The sequence below is a fragment of the Salmo salar genome, chromosome ssa12, assembly GCF_905237065.1.
Source record: "Salmo salar chromosome ssa12, Ssal_v3.1, whole genome shotgun sequence".
In the NCBI taxonomy this organism is placed as follows: Eukaryota; Metazoa; Chordata; class Actinopteri; order Salmoniformes; family Salmonidae; genus Salmo; species Salmo salar.
Window position 1 is genome coordinate 66,999,934 of NC_059453.1, and position 15,022 is coordinate 67,014,955.

The window sequence follows — 15,022 nt, forward strand, 5'->3', positions numbered from 1 at the left end:
TGTGCTTTGGTGTTAAAAGGAATTGCATTTATGCTCCCGCTCAGTAGGGGGCAGTATGTCACATCTGCACCTTTGCAAGGGAAGGGCGTTTATTCAACCTGGAAATACTTGTTCTGGAAGGGTCATTTCTCACATTTTCTATCATGGCGGTGAATCTGACAGAGCTTTCTCTTCCTCAGTTGGAGGGACTAAAGACTCAACTTGAGCAGGTAACACGGCGATATTGACTCTTTCTAGTCGTAGTTGAAATGTAGCCTCAAACTGAGGACATTTTCTATTAGCCCAAGTGTTTGCTGGTCCCGGCCCAGCTGATTAGCTAGCTAGCCAGTCATGCCATCTGAGTTACGTTAGCGGTTCCATATGTAGCTTTTTTTGGCGTGCTTAATTTACTTACCTACTGCAGTGCTTAATTTGAGCAGGATCCGGCATCTCTCCCTTTTGGACTGTTTTGTACCTCTCACTTTTTGCAATGTAAGAATTATGCGATCAAAGTTAATTCAAGTAAGTACTTTTAATTCTCCTGCCCCAACAAAAAAACGTAATATGAAAAGGTACAGTTTCAGCCCAGGCCTAATATTCTAAGAGTTGATTCGGTTTGGGCCGGCCCGGGTTTATGGTTTGCGCAACATTGTAACCTATGTTTGAGACCAACGAGTGGCTGTGTGAGAAGCGCGCCAGTATAAATAACTAGAGTTAGATATATCTATCTGCACTGATAGACATGAGTTGCAGCCTGCAACTCATCTCTCCAGCTTTGCACTTAATTTACAGTGCAATCGGTAAGTATTCAGACCCCGTTGAATGTTTTCACATTTGGTTACGTTACAGCCTTATTCTAAAACGGATCAAATAAAAGCTAACTCAGTCTACACACAGTACCCCATAATGACAATGCGAAAAAGTTTAGAAAAAAATATTTTAAATATACCTTATTTACATAAAGCATTCAGACCCTTTGCTAACTCGGCTGCATCCTATTTCCATTGATCATCCTTGAGCTGTTTCTACAACTTGATTGGGAAAAACTATTTATCCATTTTCGAATTAGGCTGTAATGTAACAAAATGTGGAAAAAGTCAAGGGGCCTGAATACTTTGCGTATACACTGTATTTTCTTATAGAATCATACCTGCGCAAAGAGTCCTGGAGGAGCTGCAACACCCTTGATTAATTGAAATAAATTTGCCAAAGTTATAGGCTACTGCTGTGTTCAGAAATAAATAAAATAATTCAGAATAGCCTACTATACCATGACAAGGCCTATAATTTAGCCACAAAGGATCAATAGCTTTTTTTTTGTTTTTTTTTTAAATAGCCTAGTTGTGAATTGTATCCCAATAACAAGGAATAGCCTACAGTCAGGAACGTGTGGCAAATGTCAGTGAAAAAAAAAATGCATACAAAACAGGCCTTTCGCAGTATTTCAAATACAATCGAGGGGAAAAAGGTTGGAAAGTAAATGGCTCCTGCAGAGATGAGAAGACCATCTATGTTGTAGGCTTCCAAAATATTTGATCAACTTCCAAATATTGTTTTACAAAAGAGGGACCTTTGTGCACAAAGCCTATCGGCCATCACCAGCGGGAGCTGCGCATCATTGGGCGAGTCAGTGAAACTGGAAAGCATTTTTAGGACTAATTTCCTCCTTGATGGATTCAAGACACGGTAGTTTTTATTGATCTCATTTTGACAGTGTCAAAGTAGCCTGCCATTTCAATTATTTGTGTAGTATTAAAAAAGATTATACCAAAGTCTCCAGTTATGTAAAATGACGTAGAATTGCTTGAAATGCATTTATTAAAAAAGCAAGATTTTTCCTGGATCCTAGGCTACTAAAAATGTTCCCAATGTGTGTAAATTCTGTAAGTGCGTCTACTGCTCTATTCCACTACGCAAATGCGATGATATGCATGCAATGCTTTATTATAAAGGTATTTTTTTTCGTGCATTCCGGTACCTCAGAACTCCCCCAGGTCACCCCCCCCTCTCTCGCTCACTTTTTGTTCCGGTACGTCCCGATTTACAAATTAAGCACTGCCTACTAGCAAATACTAGCCTGCCTTTCTATTGGTCTTATGTAGTGCCTGCCACATTTTACAAGAAAGTGTTCATAATTGAAATAAGTTGTCTCCATTTATTGCCAGCATGCTTGCTACTCTGGTAGCCAGTTTGCAGCACAATGCTTGCTAATAATCATGTTTTGGAACGCTGTCAACTAGTGTTCATTCATTAGGAAACAAACTTAGCATGATCTCAGATTCCACATTTTGGTCCTTTATTTCAGGCCAGTATTCGTATAAGCATTCAATGCAATATATTTGGGCCAGGCGTACTTAGTTCATCAATGGTCATTAATGAAATTACTGCAAAGAATGTGTCTGGTGTCTGTCTGATAAGTTGGATCATCAACTGGTTGTTCCATGTTTTGCAGGAGACAGAGTTTTTGACCTCTTCTATAGGTCAGCTCAAAGTTGTCCAGACGAAATATGTAGAAGCTAAGGACAGTTTAAGTGTCCTTAACAAAAGCAATGCAGGTGAGCTGCTCAAACTACCTTGGTTTGTAATGGCCTTTTTTTTGTAACTTTATATGCATTGTATGCTTTTGTTTTGTAGCGAAGCTTTTACAGATACAAAAATAAATTGATTGAAATTATCTTTGCAGATCTCACGCCACATTAGTGTTTTGAAAGTATGATACACTTAAATTGATAACTTACATTTTACCTTTATTTTTTCTGTTCCTTCTTTTAGGAAAAGAATTGCTGGTGCCCCTCACAAGCTCTGTATCCTTAAGTTACTGATCGGAGATGCCAAAAAACAAGGGTTTCGTTAGACTTTTTCATTACTCTACAAACATACCAGGAAACACATTTTCTCACATTCAACATACTTGATGACTCATTTGAGATTGATTGAAAGTGCATTGTTAAATACAGTATTTAATGTAAATGGGACCACAGCACCTTCTCTGCCATTATATTGTTGCAACCTTAACCCAGTGTTTCTTAATCCTAGTCCTGGGGACCCGAATGTGGTGCATATTTTAGTTTTTTCCTTAACACTACACACCCGATTCAAATAATAATCTTATTATCAAGCCATTGGTACTGGGTCTGAGTGGAATCGGGTGTATAGTGTATAATTTGCACCCCTTTGGTTCCCCAGGACCGGGATTAAGAAACTGCATTTAACCCAATACCTAGTCCCACTGTGGCGATGCTTTCCATTAACTGTAAAGCATAGCCACATACATTTACATAGAAAAAAAACTAAAAGTCCCTTGTCTGTCACAAATGTTGAATGAAATTAAATTTGAACTTACTCTGCCGACTGCCCGTGGGGTTGATCCTTCAGTGGGCAGAAATTTTTGTCAAAATATCCACAGGAAAATATTATTAAACAGACTTCAAAACGTGGGTCTCTGCGTGTGGCAGTCAAGATTTGTTTGCTCGTGATCGTGACCTAAAGCACGTGCACAAGATGAAAGTACATGCACGCGATGCATGCAAACTAACCGAAGTCTTGCAGGTGTTTACATGGTTTTTACTCATGTGCCAGGTGAAATTTCAACGGCAGTACCAACACTCTAAAAAGTTGGGTAAATCATACATTCTTGTGAAAATTGTATACAATTTGGACTCACTGAAAGACCAACCACACAGACAACCGGTAGAGTAAGTTGAAATGTCATTTTATTCAACATTCTGGCTTGTAAGAAATTTTGACTGTGTACCATGAGATGGTATCACAGTCTGACTTTTCTTAGGAAACCCAATACCAAACGACCTCGTCAAGATGTTTGGTACATCTTGGTGTAACAGTTAAGGTGTTGGCTTGACAGTCACTGGAACCAGGTCCCGTTCGTGGCTACCCCCCGAATTCACTACATTTGTGTCAGAAGTGGGATGGTGCCTGTGAGGCCATTGGGGAGACGTGTTCACATGAGGGACTTGGTATAGAGAAGCGTGTGGACATGCTCTCCCAAAGTTAGGGGGTAGTGTCGCGACCTTAACCCAACACTTAATGACATCGTCAAGAGGTTTATACATCTTGCCATAGCTGTTAAGGTGTTGGCTTGACAGTTTCTGGACCAGGGTTCGAGTCTTTGTGGGGGCTACCCCCAGAATTCGCTATAATATCTTCAGTATGCTTTAATAGTATTGTTGTTGAAGTTTCCTGTTGTGTTCTTTAACATCACTTGCTATTAGATGTACGTCCCTGGAACACTTAATGACGTGGAACATGTCTTAGTGGATGTGGGGACAGGATACTACGTTGAAAAGGTGGGCAGAAAAGTAATTGATAACAAATTGCTAATATCCTTCATTGTACAGTCAGTCGACTCATGATTTGCACTTTTGGGTAAGTACTCTGTTTATAGTTTTCCAGTCCCAATTCAATTTGGTTCCATTTAATTGCTCTGTCTGGGCAAGGTTATCTTCCAACTTAGTGTATGCTGACATGTCCCAACCCTTTGCATTTATCAGGGTTGTGTTCATGAAGGCACACTGTAGCAACGGAAAATGAAAACAAGAATTTGTTATTGGGCAAATTCTGAATGATACATCCTAATTTTTCTGTTTTGTACTGTTTTTTTCCCCAGTTTTCGCACCTACTGAACATAACCCATTAGTCAGTCGACTATTTGATTGAACACTCCTGTTCCATATACCGTAAATTCCGGACTATAAGCCGCAACTTTTTTCCCACGCTTTGAACTCCGCGGCTTAAACAATGACGTGGCTAATATATGGATTTTTCCCGCTTTCAATTTTTTCCCCCAAAAAAACACATTCTGTGACGTGCTCAGTTTTTTGGCGGCATGAAGCTTTCATTAGACCCATGAAATTGCCGAACGGGTTAAGGTCAAACAACTTTTTTGTTTACTGTTTAGATTAAATCGAGCGCTCTCAAACTTCCCATCATTCTGATTACGGTAGTCATTTTGTCACCCTCATCATGGCAAAGACACGGGGAAATGCATATGATGCAGCTTTCGAGTTGAAGGCGATTGATCTGGCTGTTGGAAAAGGAAATAGAGCTGCTGCACGGGAGCTTGGTCTTAATGAGTCGATGATAAGACGTTGGAAACAGCAGCGTGAGGAATTGACTCAGCGCAAAAAGACAACTAAAGCTTACTGCTAATTTTTTGTTAGAAGCCGTGTTTCGTTAAAGCCTGTGTAAAGTTCATTTGTTTCAATGTACCGGTAGGCACCTGCGGCTTATAGACATGTGCAGCTTATTTATGTTCAAAATAATATATTTTTTTAAATTCAGTGGGTGCGGCTTATATTCAGGTGCGCTTAATAGTCCGGAACTTACGGTACAGTACATTCAGTGGTGGAAAAAGTACTCAATTGTCATAAAAGTCAAAGTATTGGGTTTTAAATATACTTAAGTATCAAAAGTAAATGTAATGGATAAAATATACGTAAGTATTAAGTATACATTTCAAATTCCTTATATTAAGCAAACCAGACGGCACCATTTTCTTGTGTTTTAAATTTACAGATAGCCAGGGGCACACCAAAACTTAAACATTTTAAAATGAAGCATTTGTGTTTAGTGAGTCCGATAGATCAGAGGCAGTAGGGATGACCAGGGATGTTCTCTTGATAAGTGTGTAAATTGGATCCTTGTCCTGTCCTGCTAAGCATTCAAAATATGAGTACTTTTGAGTGTCATGGAAAATGTATGGAGTAAAAAGGACATTATTTTTTTTAGTAATGTAGTGAAGTAAAAGTTGTCAAATATAAATAGTAAAGTACAGATACCAAAAAAACCTACTTAAGTAGTATTTTAACTTAAGTACTTAACACCACTAAGTACATTTTAATTGCATGTTTGTACAAATATTTGGAAATCTCTGAGTTTGAGCCTCATTTGAAATGTCTCTGCAGAATGTCAATGATACAAAGGAGTTTTTCAAGCGCAAAATAGACTTCCTCACCAAGCAGATAGAGAAGATTCAGCCGGCTCTGCAGGAGAAATATGGCATGAAACAAGGTAACACACACACACACACACACACGAATACACACACACGTTTGTATTATATTAAGTATTTATGTTAAATGCAATAAAACCTCACTTGTTTATGTTGGTCATTCCTTCCTGTCTTTGTTCTGTTTTCTAGCTGTGATTGAGGTGATGAACATTAAGATCCAACAGCTTCAGAGTCAACAGGCGTCACAGTCAGGGACCACCAAAGCCTGACCAGTTGAAGATGGAGCTTACACCAGTCTGCTTTGGTTCTTCATGATTGGGGGGGTTGAGTTACTGAAAACAAATTCTGCATGAACTGTTAATGGGTTGAGCCGGGATAAAACTGGGCGAAAGACAAAAATGTACTCTAAAACGCAGAACCTAAATTTGTGCCAACACTACAATGGTGAAGGGCAGCCAATGTTAATGTTGTAACAAACTCTCCTGGAAAATTTGAGTATTTTATTTTGATTCAGTTTATGTTCATTAGCTGGGTTGCAGAAATATAACTGAAATGTAGGTATTTATTTGTGTACCTTATGTTCTGTGTAGTGGTTTTTGATGCTTGTGTTGCAATAGTGAATTTGAATAATAAAATAGGCTCCTCTGGTCATTGCCTCAGATTATAATTTCTGATGACATGAAGTCTGCAACAGATGTTTTGAATGGAGAAAAATATTTGTGCCCTCCTATAATACGTGTATTTCAGATTTTGCTCAATGACTATGGTTCACTGAAACACAGTGCTTAATTTGCAAATCGGGAGGTGCTGGTGACCTGCGGAGTTCTGAGGTACCTGAACGCATGAGATTTTTTTGGTTGAACCTTTATAATGAAGCATTGAATGCATATCATCGCATTTGCGTTGTGGCATAGAGCAGTAGAGTAGAGGCATTTACAGAAGTTGCACACATTGGGGGCGAAAATTGTAGCCTAGCGTCCGGGAAAAATCTTGGCTTTTATGAACTAATGTCATGCAATTCTACGTCATTTTACATGAATGAAGATTTTGGTATAATCTTTTTTTTAATACCGCACAAATAATTGAAATGGCAGGCTACTTTGACACAGAATCTGAGATCAATAAAAACGACCTTGTCTTGAATCCATCAATAGCCTAGGTGTGTGGAGACATATTGTAGGCTACGATGTAAGGAAGAAATTATAGTCCTGAAAATGATTTCCAGTTTCACTAGCCTACAGCATAGTCATCTTTTTTTCAGCAGGAGCCATTTGCTTTCCATCCTGTGTTTTCTCGCGATTGTATTTGAAAAATTGTGAAAGGCCTGTTTTGTCTGCATGCAGATTTTCACTGACATATTTTTTTTAATCAATTATAGGCCTTCGCATGGTGTAGTATGATATTCTGAATGATTTCATTTATTTCTGAACAGACAGCAGTAATTCTATATCTTTGGGAAATGTATTTCAATTTACCAAGGGTGCTGCAGCTCCTCCAGAACCCTTCGCGTGGCTATGCAACGCTGGAGAGATGAGAGTTGCAGGCTCATGTCGATCAGAGCGGGTAGAGACATTTTTTAAAGATATCTCTCATTCTACTTCTGTGAGAGATACTGGCGCGCTTCTCAAACAGCCATCACCAAGCATTGGTCTCAAACAAAGGTTACAATGTTGCGCGAACCATAAACGCGGGCCGGCCCAACCCGAATCAAATTTTAGAATATCAGGCCCGGGCTGAAAATCTACTTTTTTCACATTGTTTTTTGTGGGGGCAGGAGAATTAACGAGGAAGCAACTCGAATTAACTTTGATCGTTTTTATTATATTTTTTACATTGCAAAAAGTGACAATTATTTAACAATAGGTTCTAGAACAAAACAGTCCAAAAACACATACTGGATCCAGTTCCGGCATGATCCTGCTCAAATTAAGCGCTGCTGGAACATGAAACCTATCTTTACTATTTGCTCAAATCCTAAAATGAAAAATAATCAAATGCATTTCAAAAACGACCATACAACAATCCCATGGTATGCCAAAACCTCCAGCTGCATGGACCCCACTGAGGTGTATACTGTAAAATGGAACCTGGTGCGCGTTCTGCAAGACGCACCGTTTTAGAACGTTCCGATGGAAATAGGCTATGTAGAACAAACATGCCTCTGACGTCGAATAATAACGAATCACATTCGGCTATAGTCGTGGTTTTATCTTAAATATGTCGTAACTGAACATTGCCCTGGAAGCGGAAGTGTGCGGTCCACGTGGTGCGGTTTTTGAGTTCATTCATTTCTGGCATGAACAATGGAGCAATGAAAAATAATATAATTCAGGACTAGAAGTTGAAAACCTAGTCTAACCTAAATCAGGTAGCTAGTTTATTAGTCCGTGTTTTATTGACTATCTAGTGTAAAGTTAATACATTTATTGTCTAAAAGATAAAATAATTTGCATTGCAAACGCTACGCTAGCTTGAGTGAATCTGACTCAGAGTTGCCTGGATGAAAAGTACAGTAAATACCAATATGATCAAGGAAAACAGATGGAACATACCCCCAAATGCCCCTGCGTGCATGGAGAAGCATTTGGACTCGGTGCAGTACAGGGCAGGTAAGCAAAGTCACAGCTAGTGAGTGATGCCTGCCTTGTGTGATAACGTAGGTCCAGACACTTAGCATGTAGAAAGAGCTAGCTAGATACCGCAACACGTGGTGGTGTCGCGGAATACTGTTGTACAAACCAGATAACATTAGATAGTTTATCACAGTCGTCTGAGTATCTATGGAGCTTGCATCATTAACAGCAAAAATGACTGTGCCCCTGGCCCTAGCCTGGTAGATAGCTAGCTGCTAAAACGAACTTGTCACTTCGAAGAGATGGTACCTGTGTCCTTTAGCTAGCTATCTAGCTAGCCACCTAAAGTATAATCTAACAATTGGAGCTAACTATGCGTTGATTGTAAAATGACTTGTCAAAAGACACACCATGGCGTTAAGCAAGTTAGAGGGGTAGATTCCCTAAAAAGAGCTAGTCACCTAGCTAGCTAACTTGGCTACATCTGTCAATTAAAACGTCACTGGCTACAGGCCGTATATCTGCAGGGACCCAAACATTTTATTTTCTGGGACCCAATCATATGGCACTTTCGCACAAGACCTCAGATGATTCAGCTATTCACATTTCTCTATTTTCTTCCCCTAGATGGCACCCTGTTGCTGGGGGCCTCCAGTCTGACGGGCAGATGCTGGCTTGGCTCCATCTGGGTCTACAGTGACCCCAAGCAGTCTCCCAACGAGGGCTTCTGCAAGGCTGGTGTGCAGACAGAGGCTGGGGTCACAGAGGCAAAGTGGGTTTCAGAGAGGGGCATCCTAGTTGCATCTGACTCTGGTAAGTAGGAATGACAGGTATCGTTACTTGTGCATATCATATTCAGCTGTAAATAAGGCTGTTCAACCACAGAGGGAAATGTCTGTTAAAAGCACAATGATTACATTTAATTCAGGCCACATGATCACTTAGATTACTTGGTATACAACAGTGTGGGTGCAATGGAGTTTGACTGGTGTCTGGGTGTTGTAGGTGCTATTGAGCTGTGGGAGCTAGCGGAGGATGAGAGTCTGCTGGTGAATCGGTTCACTAAACTCGAACATGATCACATCGTCACCAGCGTGAGCCCTGCTGGGTCAAACCACGCCGTCAGCGGCAGTATGGACTGTCGGTCAGTGGGGGGCATTCTCTGATTGTGTTTGTGTGTCATGCACATCTTGTATTTTGGATTTGATGACATAACAGACCCTAGGCCCTCAGTGTGACCAGCCTGGCTGTGAGTCTGTTTTAACAGCTGCAGGTTAGGGAGTGTTTTGCAGCCTAGTATACATTTCCTGGTAAAGATTTAATATCATTTTGTATGCTGTGAACGGCCTATGTCTTGCTCAGTTCTTTCTCTTTTCTACATGCTGCAGAATCAAAGTCTGGGACCTTAGTCAGGGGGAAGTGGTCAGCACGTATAACGGTAAGGAAACTCTACATCTTTATATCTCTGTATCTTGAGCTACACAGTGACTCCACTCTTAAAATGTGTCAGTTGCAGTGTTTCTCATGTTTATATAGCCTGTCTAGTTAATCGTTAGTCCAAACAATTGCGGAAGGTTTTGTAATAAAACAAGTTTCTATTGGACAAATTCAGGTAGGTCCCTAGGTTCCGTTTGCTTCTGTTTTAAGAAACGTTTTGCTACAGAATCAGTATAATTCATATGTTCCTGATCTCTCTCCTGTTCCACAGCTCACTCTAAGCCAGTCACTTGTGTGTCCTGCAATCCATCCGATGACTCCCTCTTCCTCTCATGTGGCCAGGTAAGAGCCAAGACTGATTGGAGGGTTGTCTGTTTTAATCACTTGTTCAGATTGGAATGATGTGTATATTGTGTGCTGTGCTATATGAAGCTAGATACAGTAGTAGGTTGTAACTTACTGAACAAAGGAGAACCTTTTAACAGTATGAAACTGTTAGTACACAGTCTCTCAATTCTCCATTCCCCTTTCCTCAGGATGGTCGTCTGTTGCTTTGGGACAGGAGGAAACCCACCAAACCAGCCTCTAGATTAGGTGAGTAGAACCAGTCTGAACTGCACAGCCAGCGAGGCAGCAGGGTTTTTCTGAGCCAAGATGCATGGACTTTTCAGTTGCCTATTGATTGACACCTGTGATGTTAATCTTGGATTGTCAGTGGGTCTTGTAGTTTTTCAGTATTGGTTAAGGAGTGTCGTTTTAAAGGCTGCCTTTTGATTCTGTTGTCGAAGTGTACGTCCACAAGTAAAGCAATATTATACAATTAAATTCTGATATCCGGGGCCTCCCAGGTGGCGCAGTGGTCTAAGGCACTGCATCGCAGTGCTAGCTGTGCCACCAGAGATTCTGGGTTCGAGTCCAGGCTCGGCTGCGACCGGGAGGCCCATGGAGCAGCGCACAATTGGCCCAGCGTCGTCCGGGTTAGGGTGGGTTTGGCCGGCAGGGATATCTTGTCTCGTCGCGCACTAGCGACTCCTGTGGCGGGCCGGGCGCAGTGTATGCTGACCAGGTCGCCAGGTGTTTCCTCCAACACATTGGTGCGGCTGGCTTCCGGGTTGGATGGGCATTGTGTCAAGAAGCAGTGCGGTTGGGTTGTGTTTCGGAGGACGCACGGCTCTCGACCTTCGCCTCTCCCGAGTCCGTACGGGAGTTGCAGCAAAGAGACAAGACTGTAACTACCAATTGGATACCACGAAATTGGGGAGGAAAAAAGGGGGTAAAAAAAATGAAATATAATAATTATGATATCCGCATGTCAGATCACTGCAGTAGAAACTCACACCAACATGACCTTGATAATCAATGAGGCTTGTTTCTATATTTCCTAAACTTTTTCAGCGATCCTAGTAATTTTAATAAAGCTGTGTTAGGACAATAATTGTGTACATTTTGTAAACCTCAGAAGTTTCCTGACTTCTGCAGCACACCAAAGTGCCCATTCACTCTGTTCAAAGTACACATGCGATGCATGTGAATAGTCTATTTTTGAAAGCATGTTCATAGTCAGGTGTGGACAACCATGTTCAGTCAGTGCATGTTGCTCTGCTAGGGGCTTTCCCAGCTAACTTTGGAGATTTGATCTTGTCTCAGAGGTAGAGCCCAGCTGTTGCCCTACCTCAGTGGCCTGGCATCCCCACCACAGGACCACAATTGCCTACGGTAAGGACTAGCACTACATTTACCGTAATGCATAGTGGTCCAACCACGTCATTGTTCTAAAATATCAATCTTCCAGGCTTCAATGATCGATATTTGTTGATGATTGTGTTGGGTCAGGTGACGAGCTAGGACGCGTGACTCTGAAAGACTTTCAGGGCACAGAGCCTGCCCAGACGCAGAGCACCCACAGCCGTAGGGTCTCCAGCCTAGCCTTCTCCTCACACAGGTAAGCACCAGCTCACCTCACACACATCTATAGCAGTAAGTGGTTTGTCAGACTGAGCTAACACAATGATCTCTAACCTTCCACCACAGTGCCCCCTTGCTAGCCTCCATCAGTGATGACTGCTCCGTTGCTGTGATGAACTCGGAGCTTAAGGAAACGTGAGTCTTAACCTCTATGGGCTAGGTGGGACGCAAGCGTCCCACCCGTGGTGCACTCCATCAACAGCAGGTGCATTTCAAGAGCGGCAAATTTGAATCCAAATAAATGTCAAAATTCAAATTTTTCAAACATACAACTATTTTACACCCTTTGAAAGATAAACATCTCCTTAATCTAACCACGTTTTACGATTTCAAAAAGGTTTTACGGCGAAAGCATAAATTTAGAGTATGTTAGGACAGTACATTTACAAGAGTTGTGTGTAATGTTTTGTCAATTCAAAGACAGGGTCACCAAAACCATAAAACCAGCTAAAATGATGCACTAACCTTTTACAATCTCCATCAGATGACACTCCTAGGACATTATGTTAGACAATGCATGCATTTTTAGTTCTATCAAGTTCATATTTATATCCAAAAACAGCGTTTTACTATGGCATTGATGTTGAGGAAATCGTTTCCCTCCAATAACCGGCAGTCAAGTCAGTACCACAAATTAAATAATTAAAATTAGAAAACATTGGTAAAATATTATATTGTCATTTAAAGAATTATAGATTTACATCTCTTGAACGCAATCAACTTGTCAGATTTAAAAATAACCTTACTGGGAAATCACATTTTGCAATAATCTGAGCACTGCGCCCAGAAAAATACGCGTTGCGATACAGACTAGACGTCATGTTGGGGAGATCTAAAATCGAAAATACTATGTAAATAATCCATTACCTTTGATTCTCTTCATCAGATGTCACTTCCAGGTATCACAGGTCCATAACGAATGTAGTTTTGTTCAAAAAAGCTCATTTATGTCCAAAAATCTCCGTCTTGTTAGCACATGATCTAAGCCAGCCGGACTTCTCGTCATGAACGAGGGGAAAAAATATATTTACGTTCGTTCAAACATGTCAAACGTTGTATAGCATAAATCATTAGGGCCTTTTTTAACCAGAACATGAATAATATTCAAGGTGGACGAATGCATTCTCTTTTATAACGTATTGGAACGAGGGTACCCAACATGAACTCGCGCGCCAGGTGTCTAATGGGCCATCATCGTTCCATGGCTCTTGTTCGGTCAGATCTCCCTCCAGAAGACTCAAAACACTTTGTAAAGGCTGGTGACATCTAGTGGAAGCAATAGGAAGTGCCAAAATATTCCTCAGCCCCTGTGTTTTTCAATGGCATAGGTTTAAAGGTAATACAACACATCAGGTATCCACTTCCTGTCAGAAAATGTCTCAGGGTTTTGCCTGCCAAATGAGTTCTGTTATACTCACAGACACCATTCAAACAGTTTTAGAAACTTTAGAGTGTTTTCTATCCATATATAATAAGTATATGCATATTCTAGTTACTGGGTAGGATTAGTAACCAGATTAAATCGGGTACATTTTTTTTATCCAGCCGTGCAAATACTGCCCCCTAGCCCTAACAGGTTAATATCTACGGGCTTTTGTTCACAATCTCTCCCTAGCTGATCCTTTTGGCTTGTCAACTCAGTGCTATTAAATAAAATAGTCCATCATTCACCATTTAATAAGGTGGCTCTGCTCTTCCTGTCCAGGTTGCGAGACAGAAGGCACCAGGACTTTGTTCGGGGTGTCTGCTGGGCCCCTGGTGGTTCTGACACACTGACCACTGTGGGCTGGGACCACCAGGTCCTCCACCACATCACGGGACAGGATGGACCTGCCACTGGTGACTCCACGTCCCCACCGTAGACCCACCACCCAGCCTGGGTCAGGGGATAGGGGAAAGGTGGTTGCGGAAGTATGGGGGGGGGGATTTGATGGGTTGGCATGAGGGTAGAAGTTGTCAATACCCACCACACTGGAACAGAGAACAGGGCAGTGTACTGATGGTTTTCCCAATCCTAGTCTCAAAGTACCCATGTTCATGCAGGTTTTCTTTCCAATGGATTTATACATCAATTCTGTGTTAAGGTAGAGTCAGCAATGTACCAAGTCAATCAGGACCTTTTCTGCCACCAACTAAGAGTAAAGCTAAACATTTCAGCTTTTTTTGTCCTGCAGCTATCACGTTGAGGTAGCACATACACATTTGTCTAGTGGCAGCAAAGTCTTGCACTGCAGATTTGCGGTTCATCCTGTTTCACGTAGCGATGGCATACGCTGAGTCTCAGTTCTAGGTGTATTAGCCACTTGTAGGACAGTACCTGTGGTGTGCAGTTGTTTGTTCTTGGGGAAATGAACTAAGAGATGGATTGGGTTAGTTATCATGTGGGTTACTTGAAGAGTTGGGTCTGGGAATGCTGCCAAAGGAAATGGGAATCTTTAATCTAACGAACCCATCTGATCACGTTTATAGTCCAACCCCATGTAACCTTTGTTTACCCACCCAGGGTGCTGTATTACGTGGCATGTAAGCCAGTCTGAGAAGTGTGAGCCACTGGCTCTTTGGATAACAAGATTATGTGGGTGAATTGGATTTACTAGTCAATTTTACTGTGGCGCATTCTGATATAACACTGGACTGGAGTAACCTGGTTCAAGTTGTGACCACACAATCAATGGTATGAGCAGTTTGTTTTCCAAATGAATGAAGAATTTATGTACATTTGAAAGTCTGTAAATCTTCACTGCAGGGCTTGTTTGGACCAGTGCTTCCATTCCATATTCTCCCTCGTCCTTGGCAGTTTCTTTTGTTGAATGTTCTCATTTCTCTCACTAGTGTACCAGAGACAGAAAGCACTGTCCTTAACGGTTTTCGTCCACACAAAGGTGTTCCTTGGATTGTATGTACAGTACATGTCTGGTGGTGCTTTTTGGAAGTCTGAGGAGTACAACTTAACTGACATAATTAACTTTTTCCATTCTTCAATAAAGTTTGTCTCAATACTGTATATTCACGAGTTGATTTTGCTTTTTGAAACACATGAATCTCACTCTACTTTGTCTTCAGTAGGAAATTATTCTCAGACAATTTGGTGGAAACAATT

The 15,022-nt window shown here is 41.2% G+C and overlaps 2 protein-coding genes across 3 annotated transcripts; both read left to right on the forward strand.

Annotated features, from left to right (window-relative positions):
• The first annotated feature begins 86 nt into the window (after window positions 1–86).
• Window positions 87–6,596, forward strand: pfdn5 (prefoldin 5). 2 transcript variants are annotated; one of them, XM_014132914.2, is made up of 6 exons: window positions 87–209; window positions 2,432–2,534; window positions 2,752–2,783; window positions 4,209–4,283; window positions 5,901–6,006; window positions 6,137–6,596. In XM_014132914.2, the coding sequence occupies exons 1-6, from the start codon at window positions 144–146 to the stop codon at window positions 6,214–6,216; spliced, it is 462 nt and encodes a 153-aa protein (XP_013988389.1). In that variant the 5' UTR covers window positions 87–143; the 3' UTR covers window positions 6,217–6,596.
• Window positions 6,597–8,187: 1,591 nt separating this feature from the next.
• On the forward strand, window positions 8,188–14,926 carry LOC106565677 (methylosome protein 50). The gene is made up of 10 exons (XM_014133041.2): window positions 8,188–8,556; window positions 9,148–9,333; window positions 9,526–9,664; window positions 9,909–9,958; window positions 10,229–10,299; window positions 10,494–10,551; window positions 11,605–11,673; window positions 11,791–11,899; window positions 11,989–12,057; window positions 13,628–14,926. Exons 1-10 carry the CDS (start codon window positions 8,448–8,450, stop codon window positions 13,782–13,784), a joined length of 1,017 nt encoding a protein of 338 aa, XP_013988516.1. The 5' UTR covers window positions 8,188–8,447; the 3' UTR covers window positions 13,785–14,926.
• The last annotated feature ends 96 nt before the right edge of the window (window positions 14,927–15,022 follow it).

Coding starts and splice junctions, on each gene's coding strand:
- LOC106565677 (XM_014133041.2), top strand. CDS start 8,448: ATGAAAAGTACAGTAAATACCAATATGATCAAGGAAAACAGATGGAAC. Junction 10,552..11,604: donor CAAACCAGCCTCTAGATTAG/GTGAGTAGAACC, acceptor ATCTTGTCTCAG/AGGTAGAGCCCAGCTGTTGC. Junction 12,058..13,627: donor AACTCGGAGCTTAAGGAAAC/GTGAGTCTTAAC, acceptor CTTCCTGTCCAG/GTTGCGAGACAGAAGGCACC.
- pfdn5 (XM_014132914.2), top strand. CDS start 144: ATGGCGGTGAATCTGACAGAGCTTTCTCTTCCTCAGTTGGAGGGACTA. Junction 2,784..4,208: donor TGGTGCCCCTCACAAGCTCT/GTATCCTTAAGT, acceptor ACTTGCTATTAG/ATGTACGTCCCTGGAACACT. Junction 4,284..5,900: donor CAGGATACTACGTTGAAAAG/GTGGGCAGAAAA, acceptor ATGTCTCTGCAG/AATGTCAATGATACAAAGGA.